Source organism: Pelophylax lessonae (assembly GCF_965119305.1).
Source record: "Pelophylax lessonae genome assembly, chromosome: 4".
Classification (NCBI taxonomy): domain Eukaryota; kingdom Metazoa; phylum Chordata; class Amphibia; order Anura; family Ranidae; genus Pelophylax; species Pelophylax lessonae.
In genome coordinates this window covers 473745513-473764227 of record NC_138771.1, presented here as the reverse complement: position 1 = coordinate 473764227, position 18715 = coordinate 473745513, and the positions used below count along the sequence as shown (strand labels likewise).

General features: G+C 40.4%; 1 protein-coding gene across 3 annotated transcripts in view; it reads left to right on the top strand.

The window, feature by feature from the left end:
• TSPAN9 (tetraspanin 9) overlaps positions 1 to 18715 on the top strand; it is a 989451-nt gene that overhangs the window by 611499 nt on the left and 359237 nt on the right. For all 3 annotated transcript variants that reach the window (XM_082255249.1, XM_082255248.1, XM_082255247.1), the window contains 3 exons: positions 13652 to 13753; positions 16377 to 16508; positions 17039 to 17122. In XM_082255249.1, the coding sequence (XP_082111375.1) occupies positions 13652 to 13753; positions 16377 to 16508; positions 17039 to 17122 (318 nt within the window). The remainder of the gene's footprint in view (positions 1 to 13651; positions 13754 to 16376; positions 16509 to 17038; positions 17123 to 18715) is intronic.

Here is an 18715-nt window from a genome sequence, read left to right as displayed (position 1 = left end):
AATTGCTTCATTTTTATCTGTTGTCTTATTGCTTTTAAGATTTTTCTGGGGAAGGAACAAGTACTAGTGACGAACAATCACTTTTCTTATCGTTACCGTCATTCCTGCATTTATGTAGAAGGCATTTGCATATCAAAGTGGAAGGATGTTTATAAGGATGTCTTATTTGGAAAAGCAAATGCTGTTGCATCTAACAGGATTTGAGAGACTTAATGATGCCGTAGGAGAACTTCAAAGTTATGGCAGCGATTCTGAGCAAAAGTGGAGTTTGTAATGACGGACAAAGTAATGGGTCCCATTTAGACCAATTAAAACTCTATTAAATCTACAGGGAGATAAAAGTTTACTGCCGCAATATCAGTTCTGTGTCCCAGTGTTTGTAAAATGTATAGGTGTTGTCTTAGAGGACTGATGCCAAGAAGCTGTGACTAGGATCTTGTTCCTTTACTGTACAGGAGAGAGGAGACAGAGAGAGATTAAAGCAGAGTGGGGCCCTAGGCAAGGAAGCAGCTTATCCCATTCCCAACCTGTTAGATTGACAGTAATACGAATTGAAATAGACACAGAGAAGCCACAATATTTGCGTTGTCTGTACTAATATGGCCTCATCAGAGACCAACTTTATGAAGTGACCGACAGGTGCACATCTTTGACCAATTTTGATGTCCCCTGGTTTACTGCAGGAGAATGAACATCATAGCTAAGCTTCCCTGGACATCCATAACACTATAGACTTCTGCCTAGGTTGTCTTGTGGTTGATCCAGTTCTGATAGGTGAGATCCCAAAGGTTGCTACAAATCTAAGATGGCAATCAATTTTACAAGCAGGATCTGGCCACTTCACAAATTTCCTTATAAAAGAACATTCTATGAACATCCATCTTTGGGTTGAACTATGTAGGAGAGACTGGGAGCAACAAAAATGTGGCCCAATGAAAAAGGCTTGTCCTAAGGATGTCTGACCCTCATGAAGGGTTTACAGACATAAGGTTACTACCAAATCAACTGTAACCACCTGAATCAGGTGAATGTTCTCCTAAAGTAGATCCTTCAGTAACAAGTCTACACAACTAATATTCCTGGCATTTCCCGGGATACACCATGAGTATAACGTTTCAAACAAACTTGGCCTTTTTAATTTACATTTTTTTTTAGGCCCAGTCAAGTGACTTTGCCTAGGCCAAGATGATGTCATCAGTCTGGTGACTGACACAAGGACGCAATTCCTCAGTCTCCTTTCCCCCAGGAGTCAGACTGAAAAATTGTAACTTTGTAGAAAGTCTCAGCAGTGCAGTAGGATGTCAGACATTTGTGATGACAGCCAAACATTGCAAAGGCCAGGATTTACATGATTGTGTCCGCTCTGAGTCAGCAGCTCAAGTCCAGACAGTAGATGCTGACCCCGGATGATCCCTGAACAAAGATGGCTCTGCCCTTCTAGAGAGAACAGTAGATGGAGGCAGGGAGAACATTGTCATGAAAATCAATACCTTTAAAGTGATACTAAACACACAACTTACATTGTCGCTTCTATTTCTGTATCTGGATGATGATGATGACAGCATTTAAATTATTTTAGTAAAGAGTAAAAATAAATAAATAATATTAATAAACATTTTTAAACTGGTAAATACATATATATATATATATATATATATATATATATTTGAAAATAAATCTTTATCATTTTTTGGCAGTAACATGTGTTGAAATAAGTGTGTGTGAATTTTTGCCAGTCAAAGGCTGTGTCACAGCCTTCCAGCCTGTGTCTTAGAATAAGAGGGAGGTGAAGCCTCCAGTAATCTATAGTATTATCCCACCCCGATTGTGTTTAGCTGGTTAGTGGGCATGGTGTAGGGAGGAAGGGAGTGGGCTGTCATTTACCACTATGTATACACCCCCATGTGTGACTCTATAGTCACATGGGCTTCTCAGATGTGATAGGGAGGAAATGTGCAGCATAGAAACTCACTGAAAATGGAGCATTTGCAGAGTTACCACCACAGCTGCAAAATCCCTAGCTGAATTGGCGAAATGAAAATAAGGTAGAGATAGAGAACAGCAGGATCAACCAGGTTTTTTGCAGAATACAGAAAAAGACACTGATAATGACTGAGTGAGTATGAACAGCATTTAATACACCACTTATTGATTGTTTTTTTATGGCGTGGGTTTAGTGACACTTTAAGTATTACTCTGATACTTTTACTGCATGCAACTAACAAAAAATATGTCAGATGCTAGGTCCCCATAATGCCTCGTGTTTCTTTATTTTCAGTGTTCCTAAGGTCACTCAAGTGCTGAATATTTTAGATTTGGATCCTTCAGTTTTGAACAATTAAAAGTGTAATTTTCTTTTAAATATAGGAAATCATCAGCAATTAATATAGTGTTTTATACATTATTCACTTTCAGTAAGTGCCGGTTCACACTAGGTCGTTCCGACTTCGGGGGCGACCTGTGATGTCGCGTGCACCGCGACTTTGGCGCGACTTGCACGGACTTCATATAATGAATGTCTATGCAAGTTGCTCCGAGGTCACCCGAAGTAGTACAGGACCCTTTTTCTAAGTCAGAACGACTTGTGTCGCTCCTATTAGAACGGGTCCTGTAGCACTGCATGGACTGCGTCGGACCGCGACTTGTCAGGATGACAAGTCGCCTGACAAGTCGCGGTAGTGTGAATGGACACTAAAGATAAAATGTTTTATATTTTGAAAAGAGTAGGAAATGATTAAAAGCTGTCAGGATTTTGCCATCTGTGTACCATTGGGTGCAAATTAAGGCAGTGAATCTCCCCAGCACAGAAACAGGCAGGAATAAAACAAAAACCTGACAGATGTTCTAGCCCTCACACCACTCTATCCAGAATTGAAACCTTTGCCTTTAGATATACTTTAATTATATCAGTTTTTACCTATTACTTATATATCTAGGAAGCAGTTATGTACAAAATTATTGAGTTCTGCAGTGCAACTGCACCCTTACTTGAACTGTCACTACAGATCGTAATAGGCAGAAGTCTAGCTGGGGAGAGGTTGCATTCTTGTTAGTCAGTTAGAACTCCTATGGGCTTTTCTAGTAATGATGGCCATAGAGGGGCAAATGTCTCTTTAGGAATGACTGGCATAAAGATATCTCCCCAGCCTCAAGTGAGTAGCCCCAGCCTGATGACAGCAGTGCATGTGCTGTACTTTGATCTTTTCATCGTCTCCATAGCGGGGGAAGGGATCATTCCTAATGGTAGAGAAATTTTCCACTTTTTATTTAATGAGAACCTCTGACTGCCTGAAGCGCTTATCGCCCTCTAGGAGTTCACAAACAGCCCCATAATTGCAAGCGATGCTCAAATTCAGGAGTATCATTTGTTATTACCTGCTGACTGTAAACACCCTAAGACAGTGCAGAGGAAAATGAGGATTTTCCGACTGCAATAGCTAGCTATTAGATTATTGCTGTAATGTGAACATGAAATGGAGTATATTTATAAAGCAGTGACTCTGGCAGTCACCAAACATTCCCTGCAGATGAATCTTTCTGGTGCATGTGTTTTAGAAGACAGCGATTGATTCACCATTGGTGAATGTTTGGTGAAAGTCACGTTTAATGCTTTATAACTCGGCCTTTTCCAGACCCCTTAAATCATTTAACCAGTTTCTGATCTCCTGAAGCTTATGTATAAATAAATTAGCTCATAGATCGGAATAAATGTATAAGCTGCAAAAACAAACAATGATGATGAATCACTTCAAATGTGTAAAAAAAAAATGTGATGTGCTAAGTGTTTACTAGCATCAGGAATAAAACAATTAAATGAACAATCACTCATTTGACAGTGTTACAAAATAAATATGGGAATGAAAGAAGTGCTCAGTGCAAATTTTGTGAAAAAAGTCCAAAAAACAGTCCAAATTCCCTTTTGAGATAATATAACATAATTAAATAGTTACATAGTCAGGTTGAAAATAGACACAAGTCCATCTGGCTCAACCAATAAAAAACAAAAAAAACTGTAATAAAACCCAACCATACAATCCTATACCCGCAGTTGATCCAGTTGTTATCCATTGATAACAATGCCTAATCTCAACGTGCGATCTCCACTAACCCCTCTGAGGTGTCCCCATGCCTATATTGTTTCACCCTCACCACAAACTTTAAAACATGTATATGTCTTTAAATCCAAGGGCAGCGTAGAGCCAGGAAGATGGAGTCAGCATCAAACACCTCACTATGGAGCTTGTCTCTCACCGAAACAAGCTTTCAGCATAAACCTCTTGGTCCCATGATTCAAGAACAGGTGGCTTGTCAGACTCAGCTTCACTCATACACTATATTACCAAAAGTATTTGGACGCTTGCCTTTACAGGCACATGAACTTTAATGCCAACCCAGTCTTAGTCCGTAGGGTTTAATATTGAGTTGGCCCACCCTTTGTAGCTATAACAGCTTCAACTCTTCTGGGAAGGCTGTCCACAAGGTTTAGGAGTGTGTCTATGGTAATGTTTGACCATTCTTCCAGAACTGCATTTGTGAGGTCAGGCACTGATGTGGATGAGAAAGCCTGGCTCGCGTTTCTACTCTAATTCATCCCAAAGGTGTTCGGGTTGAGGTCTGTGCAGGCCAGTCAAGTTCCTCCAACCAAAACTCGCTCATCCATGTCTTTATGGACCTTGCACATTGGTCCAAATCATTTGGTAAAGGGGGGGGTTATGGTGTGGGGTTGTTTTTCAGGGGTTGGGTTTGGCCCCTTAGTTCCAGTGAAGGGAACTCTTAAGGCATCAGCATACCAAGACATTTTGGACAATTTTATGCTCACAACTTTGTGGGAACAGTTTAGAGATGGCCCTTTCCTGTTCAACATGACTGAGCACCAGTGCACAAACAAGGAACATAAAGACATGGATGACTGAGTTTGGGGTGGAGGAACTTGACTGGCCTACACAGAATGCTGACCTCAACCCAATAGAACACCTTTGGGAGGAATTAGAGCAGAGACTGCGAGCAAAGTCTTCTCATCCACATCCATGCCTGACCTCAAAAATGCACTTCTGGAAGAATGGTCAAACATTCCCATAGACACAATCCTGAACCTTGTGGACAGCCTTCCCTGAAGAGTTGAAGCTGTTATAGCAGCAAAGGGTGGGCCAACTCAATATTGAACCCTACGGACTAAGACTGGGATGCCATTAAAGTTTATGTGTGTGTAAAGGCAGGTGTCCCAATACTTTTGGTAGTATAGTGTATATGCCGAACCGTAAGGCACTAGGAGAACAAAGAAAGGATATAGTGGTCACTGCTAAACATTTACAGTATATTGATTAATTACTATTTGCGTATGTCTCACCACAAAATCCACCACCAACCAGCAGCTGCACCCCTCTAAGCCATCACACACTAGGCTTGCTCTGGGATTGCAAGACTCTGCCCAATACACTTCATCATTAGGGAAGTGATCAGGGGCACAGGCCCCTGATCACGCTGGTAATGACAAAATGTGATGAATCACTGTCTACTTGCTCTATTTTTTTGTGAATCTGTCACTTTGCCAATTACAGGACAAAGTAATAGGTTCTCTTTATATCCTAGATTCTCTGCTATTAATATTTACCTTCTCCATGCTCCCCTGTGGCTCCATTCATCCACAGGAGCCTTGAGAAGAAAGCCTTTTCGTAAGCTCTTTTGTAAGAGGTTAAAGCAATCCTGTGCTGTGCAAAGGTAAAGCAAAGGGTTTATTTTAACCTGTCCATCCGCTGCAGTATATATACAGTGTTTACCTTTTCTTGCTTCCCCACTGATCTGTTCAGTACCAGGAACCTAAAGAAATACCCAGTACACGTGGGTATGGAGGAACATGTTACTCGCTTAACATGACAACCCTAGACCAATTAGGGAGTCCATATCCCCATGTAAGCTACAACTCCAGTGACTTGTAGTCAACACATGGATTTCCTTTCACTCCCAGCAGCAAAGCAGAGCCTTGGGTGAGCAAATTCTAAGTAAGTATATGTGGCTGGAAAGGTCTACACTTGCCGTCAGCTCACTAGAGCTCTACTGTGGCAAAGTGGCTCTTGTAGGTCTGACGACGTAGACCTACGTCGGCAGACACTCCCCCTTCTCTGCGGCGCTCGCGCGCCGCCGGAGGCTCGCTCTCGCTGTATTCAGTCACAGCGGGAGTCGGGTCAGGGGAGGAGTGGCGGTGATCACCGCCACTCTTCCCCAGTCGTCAGGGAATCGAGTGTGGAGATCCGCCCGCTTGTGTAAACAAAGCGGGCGGGTCTCCTAAGTGACAGGCAGGGTCAGATTGCAGGGTTCAGCATAGCTGAACCTGCGATCTGTCCTTGTGTCACTCAGTCATCTCCCCCCACACACGTCAGTAAGCACCAGGCATACATTAACCCCTCCCTCTCCAATAAAATTAACCACTTCCCTGCCAGTGTCATTTTTACAGTAACAGTGCATATTTATATCACTGATTATTGTAGTAATGTCACTGGTACGCCCAAAAGTGTCAAAAATGTCAGTCAAGGGTCCAATCTGTCTGCCGCAATGTCGCAGCCCCGCAAAAAAAATCGCAGATCACCGCCATTACTCGTTAAAAAAAAAAACACCAAAAATGACAGAAATCTTTCCCTTAGTTAGTAAACGCAATAACTTTTGTGAAAACCAATCAAAATACGCTTATTGCAATGTTTTTTACCAAAAATATGTAGCAGAAAACAAATTGGCCTAAAATGATAAAAAAATTTGATTTTTACATTTTTTGGGGGGAATTTCATATAAAAAAATGTGAAAAATATATTTATTTTTTTCAAAATTGTCGCTATTTTTTTGTTTATAGCGCAAAAAGTAAAAATCGCACAGGTGATCAAATACCACCAAAAGAAAGCTCTGTTTGTGGGGAGAAAAGGGCGTAAATTTTGTTTGAGTACGGCGTTGCATGACCGCGCAATTGTTAGTTAAAGTCGCACAGTGCCGAATCGCAAAAGTGGCCCAGACGTAAGACCGCAAAATCCTCCGGTGGTAAAGTAGTTAAAATGAATCTCCTAATTTGCATTATATGTACAAAGCCCCCACCCCTCACAACTTAAATGTGGCAGTGCAAAAATACCAAACATACACAACGGGAAATTATATACTTTTTTTTTCATTATGAGTGTCTTTGATATTTTTGAATAAAACTCAAGCATATCTATATTGGAACATGATCTAAACTTTGTCACTTTCCCATCAAGATTAGCCTTCAAGGGTCCCTGTTTGAGCTTACAGGTGAGGACTTGACATATACACATCAATGCCATGCTCTACATTGTTATACTGTGAGTGCAGAGCGCATGAGGACATGAGGTGCGGGTCCATGATGCCCAGGGCTCATTAGACCTTGAAAGGTTAGTCTTCTGGGGACAACATTGAAGAGAAGCAGATAATTGCAGCCAGAGCTGCATTTTATATTTTTTGATTAAGCTGGGCTGCCTATTTCAAAATAAAAATCACTGGAATTGGGATTTAATACAGATACTATATAATTGGGCTCTGGGGAAGAAACAGAGCTGACCCTTAATGTCCCGCAGAAGCTAGTTCCAATTTATGCAGTAAGCAACACCTTGAAGGTCAGTCAAAGAACTTTGCTACAAAGTCCTGTCTGCCACTGCTTCAGTATTACCAGCTAAAATTAATAATCATCTTTGTAGTCATCACTAACTTACCAATTACCCATCAATTAACTCCACCTTAAAAATGTCCTGGGTGTATAATAAGGATTCTAAAAGTATAATATCCTGAGTAGAGGAGCTTCATAAAATCCAGATGTTTATTGTCCACAAGTTGGGAGCGATGCTCAATTGGCTTTTCATCAGGCTCGCTCGGTTCGCAGACCTTGCATTAAGTACGCTCCACTGACCATTAATTGAGAAGTACTCCTTTGACTAGGCTGCCGTCGAGAGCATTAGCGAGGAAGAAATGCAGCTAACAAACCATTTTGGATGAACTGATGCCCTCTTTTAAACAAGTGGATGTTTTAAAAAGCTATCCTTGAAAAATCCACTCGTGGTCATGGCCCGTGTATTTGACTTTGTCGACTTGTTTAAAGGTCAGCTCATGTCCCTGGCTTTTCTTGTGATTTAAAAAGCTGATAACTATTGAGTGTAAAAGGGTTTTTCTAGTTTATCATTCCTCTCTTGAGCACCCAATGTTTAAAGTTTACCTGCTGTGAGAGAAGTATGGGGGCTGTCATTACTGGTCTCCTTCAAAAAATGCTAGTTGCCTGGCTTTAGAACACGCCGTGCATGTGGTAAACGAGTAACAGACAAGTATCAGAATTACTTATGTCTATACTTATTACAGGTCAGTTGCATAGAAAGGGTTGCTCATTCAGGGCAAAGTGACACTGCCGTTGCAAAGGGCCCCCAACCCACTGATACTCATCTTGACAGCACTGCCTCACCACTTCCTCTATTGCAACCAGTGGCAATGCTCTGGTATTGGTGTGCATGGGAGAAAAGACAAAAAAAGAAAGGAGGGCGCACCGACCTAGTGCATTACCATTAAAACCATTTATTAAAATATTAAAAAGTGTACAGAATACTCACAAAACTGGTGTAATAATACACACATCAACATAGCATGTACAATCTCCAAGGTAGTCAAGGTCCCAAATGTAGCAAATAGGCATGCAGATGGTCGCATGGAGCTGCTATGGCTGGGCTGACGTGTTTCAGGGGTGAACCCCCTTCATTTGAGCAGCATTTTTCTGGCTCTGAGGTAGGGGGTTCGCCCCGGAAACGCGTCAGCCCAGCCATAGCAGCCCCATGCGACCATCTGCATGCCTATTTGCTACATTTGGGACCTTGGCTACCTTGGAGATTGTACATGCTATGTTGATGTGTGTATTATCACACCAGTTTTGTGAGTATTCTGTACACTTTTTAATATTCTAATAAATTGTTTTAATGGTAATGCACTAGGTCGGTGGGCCCTCCTTTCTTTTTTTGTCTTTTCTCCCAGTTGGTTCTGGATACCCTTGATCCTGAGGGGGCAGCAAGACCAGTAGCTTTTTTAACACCTGAGTTTGAAGTGTACCTCTCTATACTCCGTCAGATTCTACTTGAGCGCAGGAGATTTGCTTTACTAATTAGTGTGCACGGGACCTCCTTCCATGTGATCTAGCAGGCAATCAAACTGCAACGTGATATATAGAGAATAGTCAATGCTACCCCTAGCATCTGACTTCAGCCTAAGTTGGGAATTTTACTGCCAGCTGTGACAGAGGAAGCAGTGTGTAATGCCAGTGTGCATTTCAGCTTATATTTTTTTTGTGCTTCATTTGACAAAAGCTAAACTCAAGGCAAATTGGAGATATTTTACACGGCAAATAATTTCTATATCTGTTCATGTTATTCTAAGGTTTACATAGCCCTGCCATACAACACAGCCCTGTTTGACAGGGTAGGAAATCAGATTTTTCTCTGCTGCAATTGTTTAACCGGTATTTTCCCTCTGTGACTGGACAGTGAAAGAAGAAGCAGCATACTGATGGTCTAATCCAGGGATCCTCAAACTCCGGCCCTCCAGCTGTTGCAGAACTACACATCCCATGAGGCATTGTAAAACTCTGACATTCAGAGACATGACTAGCATGATGGGAATTGTAGTTCCTGAACAACTGGAGGGCCATAGTTTGAAGACCCCTGGTCTAATCTTTCTGCTCTCTTCTGCTTTCAGCATGGTCCATGTTAGCACATAAACACTGCAGCTCAGTTGATTGGCATCTACCCCCGTCTGGACTCTGACATACAGGACATTTAAGGAGGCTAGTGCCAAGTCAAATTCAGATACTTAAACTGCTTGTATTAAAAAAATATAGTAAATGATGCATGATGGCAGAGCTGCATTCATTTGTGTCTTCTATGTTCCGCCTGGAGTTCAGCTCTATTAAAATACTGTACACATTACAAAGCGGTCATTCTGTTTTTGTTTTATTGTTTGGGAAACAATTTAGTGTAAATTGCAACTTCCATTTAATTGTTTTTTTTTTTTGTTTTTTTTTATTAATCTATGGTTATCATAATTTAGAAAATTCGCTCAGCAATAAACTGCTGCTCAATCACCCCCTATAAAATTTGATGTCCTCTGCCCTCCTGCTAGCCATAGATCACGAATGTCATTTTTAATTTATTTATTTAACCTCAACACTCTATTACAGAATGTAAATCCTGGCACAGAGGTCAAAGTGACTTATGGTTTTCAGGTGGAAATTTATATCTTTTATTTCCAGTCTATGTCACCTTCCTTAATGAGGATGACATTATATTTTGCAGCAGAGGAAAAAAAAAACTCAAGTTGAGTTTATAAAGCTGTCACCTAGTGGATAATGAAGCTTTATCAGAGGCAGACATTGGGTTGGTAGTAAGAAATCTTCTTTGAAAAAGGTTAGGAAAAATGTGAAAGGTTAGGAAAAATTAGGTCTCTTTGCCTGGAATTTTTTACCATGCTGTAGAATATTGAACTCATTAGTATAATGGCATAATGCTATCTGGGTCTACATTTATTAGCCAGAGAAGTGCAACTTAGAGAGTTATGTCCCCTATACTACCCAGGATCCCTATTTCAACTTGAATTTCTCTTAAAGCTGACCTTTCATAAAAAATGGAAGGTCTGCTTAGTTGACAGTCCCACACCACTAGTATAAAAAGTACCTAAACAGTTGCCAAAAAATGCAGCATTTTTGAAAAAAATAAAATGAAAAATGCTGGTTTCTGACACACTTAGGAGGTGCGGGTCATGTAACTGTGTCTCGGAGCTGCATGGAAAAAGAGCTAGATGTCCAAATCTAACACAAATCTTGCAGTTCTCACAGAATTTTGAGCACTAAGCTCTCCTGGTATATGACTGTGACATCACCTGCAGCAGGCATTGAAAGCCATGTTCTAAATTAAGTATATATTGTTATTTATTTTAATACTTCCTTTTACAAATTTGTTAGACAGGTTATGTAATGCCACTGGGTCCTTTTCCTTTTTTTGCCTTTTTTTCTGTGCTGTTTCTTTTCGATGCAAAGAGTGGCATTGATGGGGTCATGTCAGCACTGCTCTCTGCACCATTACACGTTTAGGGTAGGGCCCCTTGATGACGCCCTCTTTTGAGCAAAACTGGGCATTAATCAACCCTGAAATCTGAGAATATATTATGGTATAGGGACAACTCCAGATTGAACATGAACATTGTAGCCTGAGCTGCTTTATTACTTTTTTATCACTTTTATTTTTTTAAAGTAGCCCGGCACTGGGTTTAAGGTAGCAATGCATGGATGAGAATGACAGACTTGGAGCTTGCACCTTCAATCACAAATCAAGGCAGGTCATATATATTTATCCTTTCCCGTTTCCTTTCAGACTAAATGGAGAATGTAGCATCCTGGCAATTGAAGAGTGTGGATGTCCTATGTTTCCATTAAAATCTTGTTGCCTCATTCCCCCCATTTTATTCTCAACCTACAATACCCAATTTATGTGGAATGTTTGCAGAAGTCCTTTTCTCAAGGGGAACTCATGTCTAAATGATAATATCTGTATAAACTGCTATGAAGAAGTTAATTTGTAAATATGATTTTGAATGATTTTATTGTGTTTGTTTTCTGGCTTTGGTAGTGCTCGTAAAATGAAAATTAGCAGATCTTTGATTCCTGGCACCATGACTGATTTAGTTTCTGTATTGGCTTGTTCACATGTCAGAATGACTCACTGAATCAATCCTGGTATCACTGGAATCCCTATTATACATAATATATCTTCTGGTATTAGATGGAGTGTAAGCTGGCAGAACTGTATGGGCCCTTTTACAAGGGCTTGCCTGATTAGGTCTGCCTGTCAGTTTTTCAGGGGGACTTGATCGGAAGCTCAATGCCGACAGATGTGTCCACACAAGATTTCTCCCAGATCCAGATCTGGACTGCATCCTTTTTGTTTTTTACAGACCGAAATGTAACAGATCAAAGGTGGCCTGATGTAAACAGACACAAGTGGTAGTCAACTTTCTTGATATTGGGGGCCTCAAGTACGGCCTTTAACATCACCAAAGGACTGCGTATAAAATTCAGTAAACATTCAGTGTCCAAGACAGCAGACTTACATCAAGATTTAGTCAAAGACTATGAACATGATACAGGAGATGGTAAGAGATTGTGACCATAATACAGAAGATGGTCAAAAACTGCAGACATGATAAGAGATGGCCAGAGATGACAGACATACTGCAAAATGTTATCAGAGACTGTGAACATGTTATGGAAGTTGTTGGAAAAATGCTTCAGGAGACCGTTGACTAGAAACATGTTACATGAGACTGCTAGAAATCACTGCTATAACAGGGCAATAGGGAAACTCAGGTAAGTGCCTGCAGGGGTCTCAAAAAGTGCCAAAGGGCCGCAGATTGGACACCAGGGCTATAGATCCAGCATTGGGTTTGCTATCAAAATGCAGACAGACACTGAACGGGACATCCATCATGTTCTGCTTCGATTCAGCAGCTTAAAAATTCTCCTGCGTTCAAGTGGTGTGTGATGAAGGAAAAGATTAGTATTCAATGGTCTTTGTTGGCATCACTTATGGCCTTGCCGCTCCCTCAGGACCAAGGGTATCCAAAAACACTAAAAAGCAACAACAAGAGAGGGGCGCACCGACCTGGTGCATTACCACTAAAAATATTTATTAAACCCCAAAATAATATACATTATACTCACAAACAAATTAGCACACATAAATACACGGTCGGACAGAAGATCCCCAAGGTAGCCAAGGCACTCCACGGTGCTGGATAGCGTGCTAATGTCCGCACAAATCTGTTTAGGCTGACGTGTTTCGAGGGCGAACCCTCTTCCTCAGAGGCAAAGAGTGCTACTCTGTACTCTCTAGCACTCTTTGGCTCTGAGGAAGAGGGTGATTCTGAGTCTGGAGATCTTTTGTCTGATCGTGTATATATGTGTGCTATCTACAATTGTTTGTGAGTATAATGTATATTATTTTGGATTTTAATAAACCTATTTAGTGGTAATGCTCAAGGTCAATGCGCCCCTCTCTTGTTGTTGTTGATTGACAAGCTACAGGCTTTTAAGTTTGCAGTGACAATGATGATAGCAACGCCCCCTGCAACAATAGTACAAAAAGGGACAACCTACATGAGAGTGATAATTCTGCTCTGAATTCAAGAGCAGTGTAGCATCATTGCCACACCATCACAGGAAGCTGCATTGTTGGACTTCAGTAGCAAGAGCAACACGTAGCTGTGGGACTTTGCAGAAACCTACCGTATAGGTGCAGAACCATTATGGCATCCCCACATATGAGCCACTGTGCTTTATTTCCCTGAGCAGATTTATAGCACTATTTCAGCACCAGTGAGCAATGTCTATGGTAGAAAATGTAGCTGGAAGCCCCTGGAAAGGAGGTTATGCCCCTGTTGGGGTTTTGCTTCCTCCGCTTCACCTATCTCCCATTCCATATCTATTTATTTCTTTTATCTCTTGCTCAAAATTATTCTTGGTTTAGAAGTACCGCTCTAGCTCTTAGGAATTAAATTGAATGAACAATGAGTTTTCTGTGTTTTCATTTTCTGTTTATTTGTATATCATTTTTTTTTTTCTTTTTTCCCCTTTTAGGTCAATGAGAATGCAAAGCAGGATTTGAAAGATGGTTTATTGCTTTACAATACAGAGAATAATGTCGGGCTGAAGAACGCATGGAACATTATTCAGGCTGAAGTGGGTTTCTTTTCTTTTCCATACATGTCTGATGCATGGCACTGTGAGAAATGCGGAAAATGCAGTGTTGATTAGAAATAAGATTTGTAGATATTGCCACACAGATTGAATTTCTGATTTCCTTTCAAATTGCAAACAAAAGAAAAATCTTAAAGCTGAATGTGTAAAGGGAATCATAAAAGCAGGATGAATGCGCATTTGTATAAAGGTAACATTTTTACAAATTCCTTACTGGGTTTTGTAGACAAAAACCTGAGTTTGCTAAATAAATGTCTCTATTCCGGGGTTGGAAATGTGACTATGTTACAAAACCAACTAGCTGGTTCTGTAGACTGCTGAGCCATGCCTGGTACACCCCCATCTTAATAAGCTCCTCCTGCCTCATTTTTCTACTTTTTGTCAGTGTTAGAGTTCTATATACTGTATATAATCAGAAGGCTTTTTGAAATAGAATGTACTTTGATGTAACAAAAGATCCACTAAAGCAATCCCAGTGTAGAGGCAAACTGTTGGGTCCAGAGCTCCCTTGAGTAATCATGCTTCAGAGTTTATCCATACCCTATGGGTAATGGCATATATAATCACAGATAGATAGATAAAATCACAGATAGGTAGATAGATAGATAGATAGATAGATAGATAGATAGATAGATAGATAGATAGATAGATAGATAGATAGATAGATAGATAGATAGATAGATAGATAGATAGATAGATAGATAGATAGATAGATAGATAGATAGATAGATAGATAGATAGATAGATAGATAGATAGATAGATAGATAGATAGATAGATAGATAGATAGATAGATATTAGAAAAGAAGGGGAACGCTTAAAAGTTTGCTATAGTGATTTATCACATATAAACAGCTTGAGTTTCGGACAATTCCTGCTGAATCGGCTGACATTTGAGCCATGAGAGGCCCTATTGTAACCACACGGCTCAAAAAAACTGGACTGAGTCAGGTGGAAAGTTTGACAACCCAACGGTGAAGACATCTTATCAAATGTAGTCACTGTTCAGATATTTAGGCAGCTGCAGGTACCGCAGCGGTCAGAATACAATAACCGGCTGGAGAGATTCCTCCATCCACACTGTTTGCCATAGATGAAAGTATACATCGATTTTCTCTTGTTCAGCCTGTGGGCTGTAAATGTATGGCTAGCGTAAAAGTTGATGTTTACACCCATTTTGGTGACTGTCCAAGCCCCTTTAGAGTAGCATGCCACCTGCTGACTGTAGAATTTTTTGAACCCTGAAAGCTTTAGTCATTCTGTGTACCTTTTTTGCTGAACCAGAACTTGAGTTATTTAGATTCCTTTAACTGTCCAGGGCAAATAGGCAGCCCAATGTGGGAGAGTCCCAACCAGGCTTGTAAAATCCATCTACACAAAAACCTTGTTTTCCTGTTATAATCTTGCTGCATCTTTGTTATTGTACTATTGTACTTTCGTGGACACAAAACTCAGCAAATGTTGCTTTGACTTCCTTTGCCTACCATAAGAATGTATCTTAAAGCAGAACTAATGAATAATTTTGGGTCCCAATGAACTTATTGCCATAACGTGCTAGCATCGTATCACATTATAGCTGACTTGCCCTAGCAAAGTAATCCCCTCCAGCCCTGCAAGTCAGCGATCACCTCCATCGCTTCCACCTTCTTTTGGTCTTCTTCCAGTATTTAATAGAAGAAATGGCTGCACACCATATCGGAGCTCGAGCACATTTATTGAATGATCAAAGTAGTCATAATACCCTACACAAAAAATATACAAACAAAAATGAATAAAAAAAAATGATCCTACTAGAAGCAAAGGCAAAATACCAAACAAATGAAACAAGCGAAACAGAAATACAAAGACCGTGACAAAAACAAAGAAAAATAAACATTAGAAATCAGAAAAGACATATGTTTGACATGAAAAATACAAAGTGAAAAAAACGGAAAAATATTAATCCTAGTATGTAAATAACACAAAATTCACTATACCTGATTCTCCCTTGTTTCCTTGCTGGTTTTCTTCCAGGTTTGAAGTCTTCAGCCTTGACTGGCTGGGCCAGTGAGCATAACTCCCATGCATGTGTACTGGAGTTACTTTGTTCCAGCACAGGATCATGCTAAGACTGCACACTGAGCTGCACATTTACAGAAAAAATAGACATCCGCAGCCTCTTCTGTCATAAAAAAGCCTGCCTGTCAGAATTTTTACTAAACCAACTTTAGTTCCACTTTAATAGGACCTTCTACAAAGCAGGTCATAGCTAGCTGCAAAATGGTGATCCACACTAGACCAGAAAAGTAAACAGAACAAATCTTTAAAGATGCCTTGAGTATAAAGAGCTTCTTTAAAATCAATTTAATCACAGGAAGAAAATAAAGATCTGCATGAGCCCTTATAGTATCTGCTGTGGGTGGGTGTACCTGAGAATCCTGGTGTAAAAAGTCATTGGGTGGGTCCGCCACTCGGCAGTCATCAAATCCATTGACCTTTAAAACCTAATAGCAAGACAAAGGTTTCTGTCACTGCAAATGTTTTGCATAGCATGCTTCGATATGGTACAAACTAATGGATACGATTCTATTGACATGTTTACGATGTTGTATTTCTGTTTTTAACAGATGCATTGCTGCGGGGTGACAGATTACACAGACTGGTACCCAGTACTGGGAGAGAACACAGTTCCTGATCGATGCTGTATGGAGAATTCCCAGGACTGTGGTCACAACTCTACAGGCTTAGTGTGGAGAACAGTAAGTCTGATTCACACAATCACACATTAGGAATTATCACTGATTTTCATCTGCATTCTTAAAGTTATGTTCTCATCACGGTCCAGCGAGGCCTGAAAAATCGTATTAGGTCCCTGTGACAGTTGTTCCTTCCCGAATTCATTCATTTAAATGCATTGGGGGTGTTTCGGCTCCTCTTGTTACATTTTCCATCATAAAAAATAAATAAGAAATCCAGAAGAGGGTGACAACCCCTTATGATGAGCACAGCAGGTGTGCAAACCCCCCCCGGAACACAGTGCAGGGATCTTACCAATTGAGTCCACAAGAAATATTATTAACTGTTGGGTAGTTTAACTTTCCAGCATCTACCAAAAACTGAAATTTCCGTTTTAGTGGATTGGCTGTTTAAATTTCCCAAAGCTTTCTGGTGATATTGATCTTATTAATGTCTGTAAATGTTAAAAATTAGGCTTTTACAATTTTTAGACTTTAGGAGAACTTTCAGAAATGTTTTTTTAATACATTTTTTTGTTACTTTTTTTCTTTAGGGTTGTTATGAGAAAGTGAAAATTTGGTTTGATGACAATAAGCATGTTCTCGGTACAATCGGGATGTGTATTCTCATAATACAGGTATGCAAAAGCTAATATGAGTTTAATATATACATACAGTAAATATATACAGTATGTACCATATGGTTATGCAGTTAAAAAAAGACTAATTCTTTGCAACTTTGGTCCCTGGAAATGCAATACAAAACCTCCTGGGATAGCCACACAGAGAAGAGGATTGCTTATTTACGTAACAACTAAAATGTAATTAATTCTCTTGACTGAAATATCCTCATTTAGGTCTTTAATAATTATAACTGTGGATATCCTTAGTTTTATTTTGCCATTTCCGAAAATCTATGAAAAAAAAATTAAGTGGCACTTGAAACCAGGCCCTACTCTACAGGGGCCTATACACTTCCTCTGCTCCCCTTTAGGGAATCTCAGGATCCCCAAAACTGGGTGTATTCTGTAATTCAATTGCAGATGAAGCTTTCTGGTCAGTGGTGTTGGACCCACCACCTTTATGCTTTTAAGCTTTACCATTGATCATTGCGGTTGCCCATCTCAGTGATGGGCCAGTAGTAAATCAGATGATGTTGTAAACAAGAGAAAATGTGCTAGTACTTGGCGATGCCTACTTTTAAAAGTATGTAACCATTAAGGTCACCATACATGTAGGGATTACTTATTGATTTAGATTTAGATATAAATCATCCCAAATTACTTTTATTTAAACCACTTTACCACCGGAGGATTTTGCTGTCTTATGTCCAGGCCACTTTTTGCGATTCGGCGCGGTGCGACTTTAACTGACAATTACGCGGTCGTGCGACGCCGTACCCAAACAAAATTTATGTCCTTTTTTTCCCACAAACAGAGCTTTCTTTTGGTGGTATTTGATCACCAGTGCGATTTTTACTTTTTGCGCTACAAACAAAAAAAGAGCGTTTATTTTGAAAAAATAACATTATTTTTAACATTTTTTTTATATGAAATTCCCCCCCCCCAAAAAAATGTAAAAATCAAATTTTTTTTTAATTTTTGGCCAATTTGTTTTCTGCTACCTATGTTTGGTAAAAAAAATCACGACAAGCGTATTTTGATTGGTTTGCGCAAAAGTTATTGCGTTTACTAACTAAGGGAAAGATTTCTGTCATTTTTGGTGTTTTTTTTTATAACGCGTAATGGCGGCGATCTGCAATTTTTTTTGCGGGACTGCGACATTGCGGCGGACAGATCGGACCCTTGACTGACATTTTTGACACTTTTGGGGGTACCAGTGACATTACTGCAGTAATCAGTGCTATATATATGCACTGTTACTGTAAAAATGACACTGGCAGGGAAGGGGTTAATTTTATTGGAGAGGGAGGGGTTAATGTATGCCTGGTGCTTACTAACGTGTGGGGGGGGAGGTGATTGAGTGAGTCAGGGACAGATCGGATGTTCAGCTATGCTGAACACTCCGATTTGTGACTCCCTGTCACTTAGGAGATCCGCCCGCTCTGTTTACACAAGCGGGCGGATCTCCTCACTCGATTCCCCGACAATCGGGGAAGAGCAGCGGTGATCGCCGCTGCTCCTCCCCTGGCCCGACTCCCCATGTGACTGAAAACAGCGGGAGCGCGCCTCCGGCGGCGCGCGAGCGCCGCCTACAGTGGGAGGAGTCCA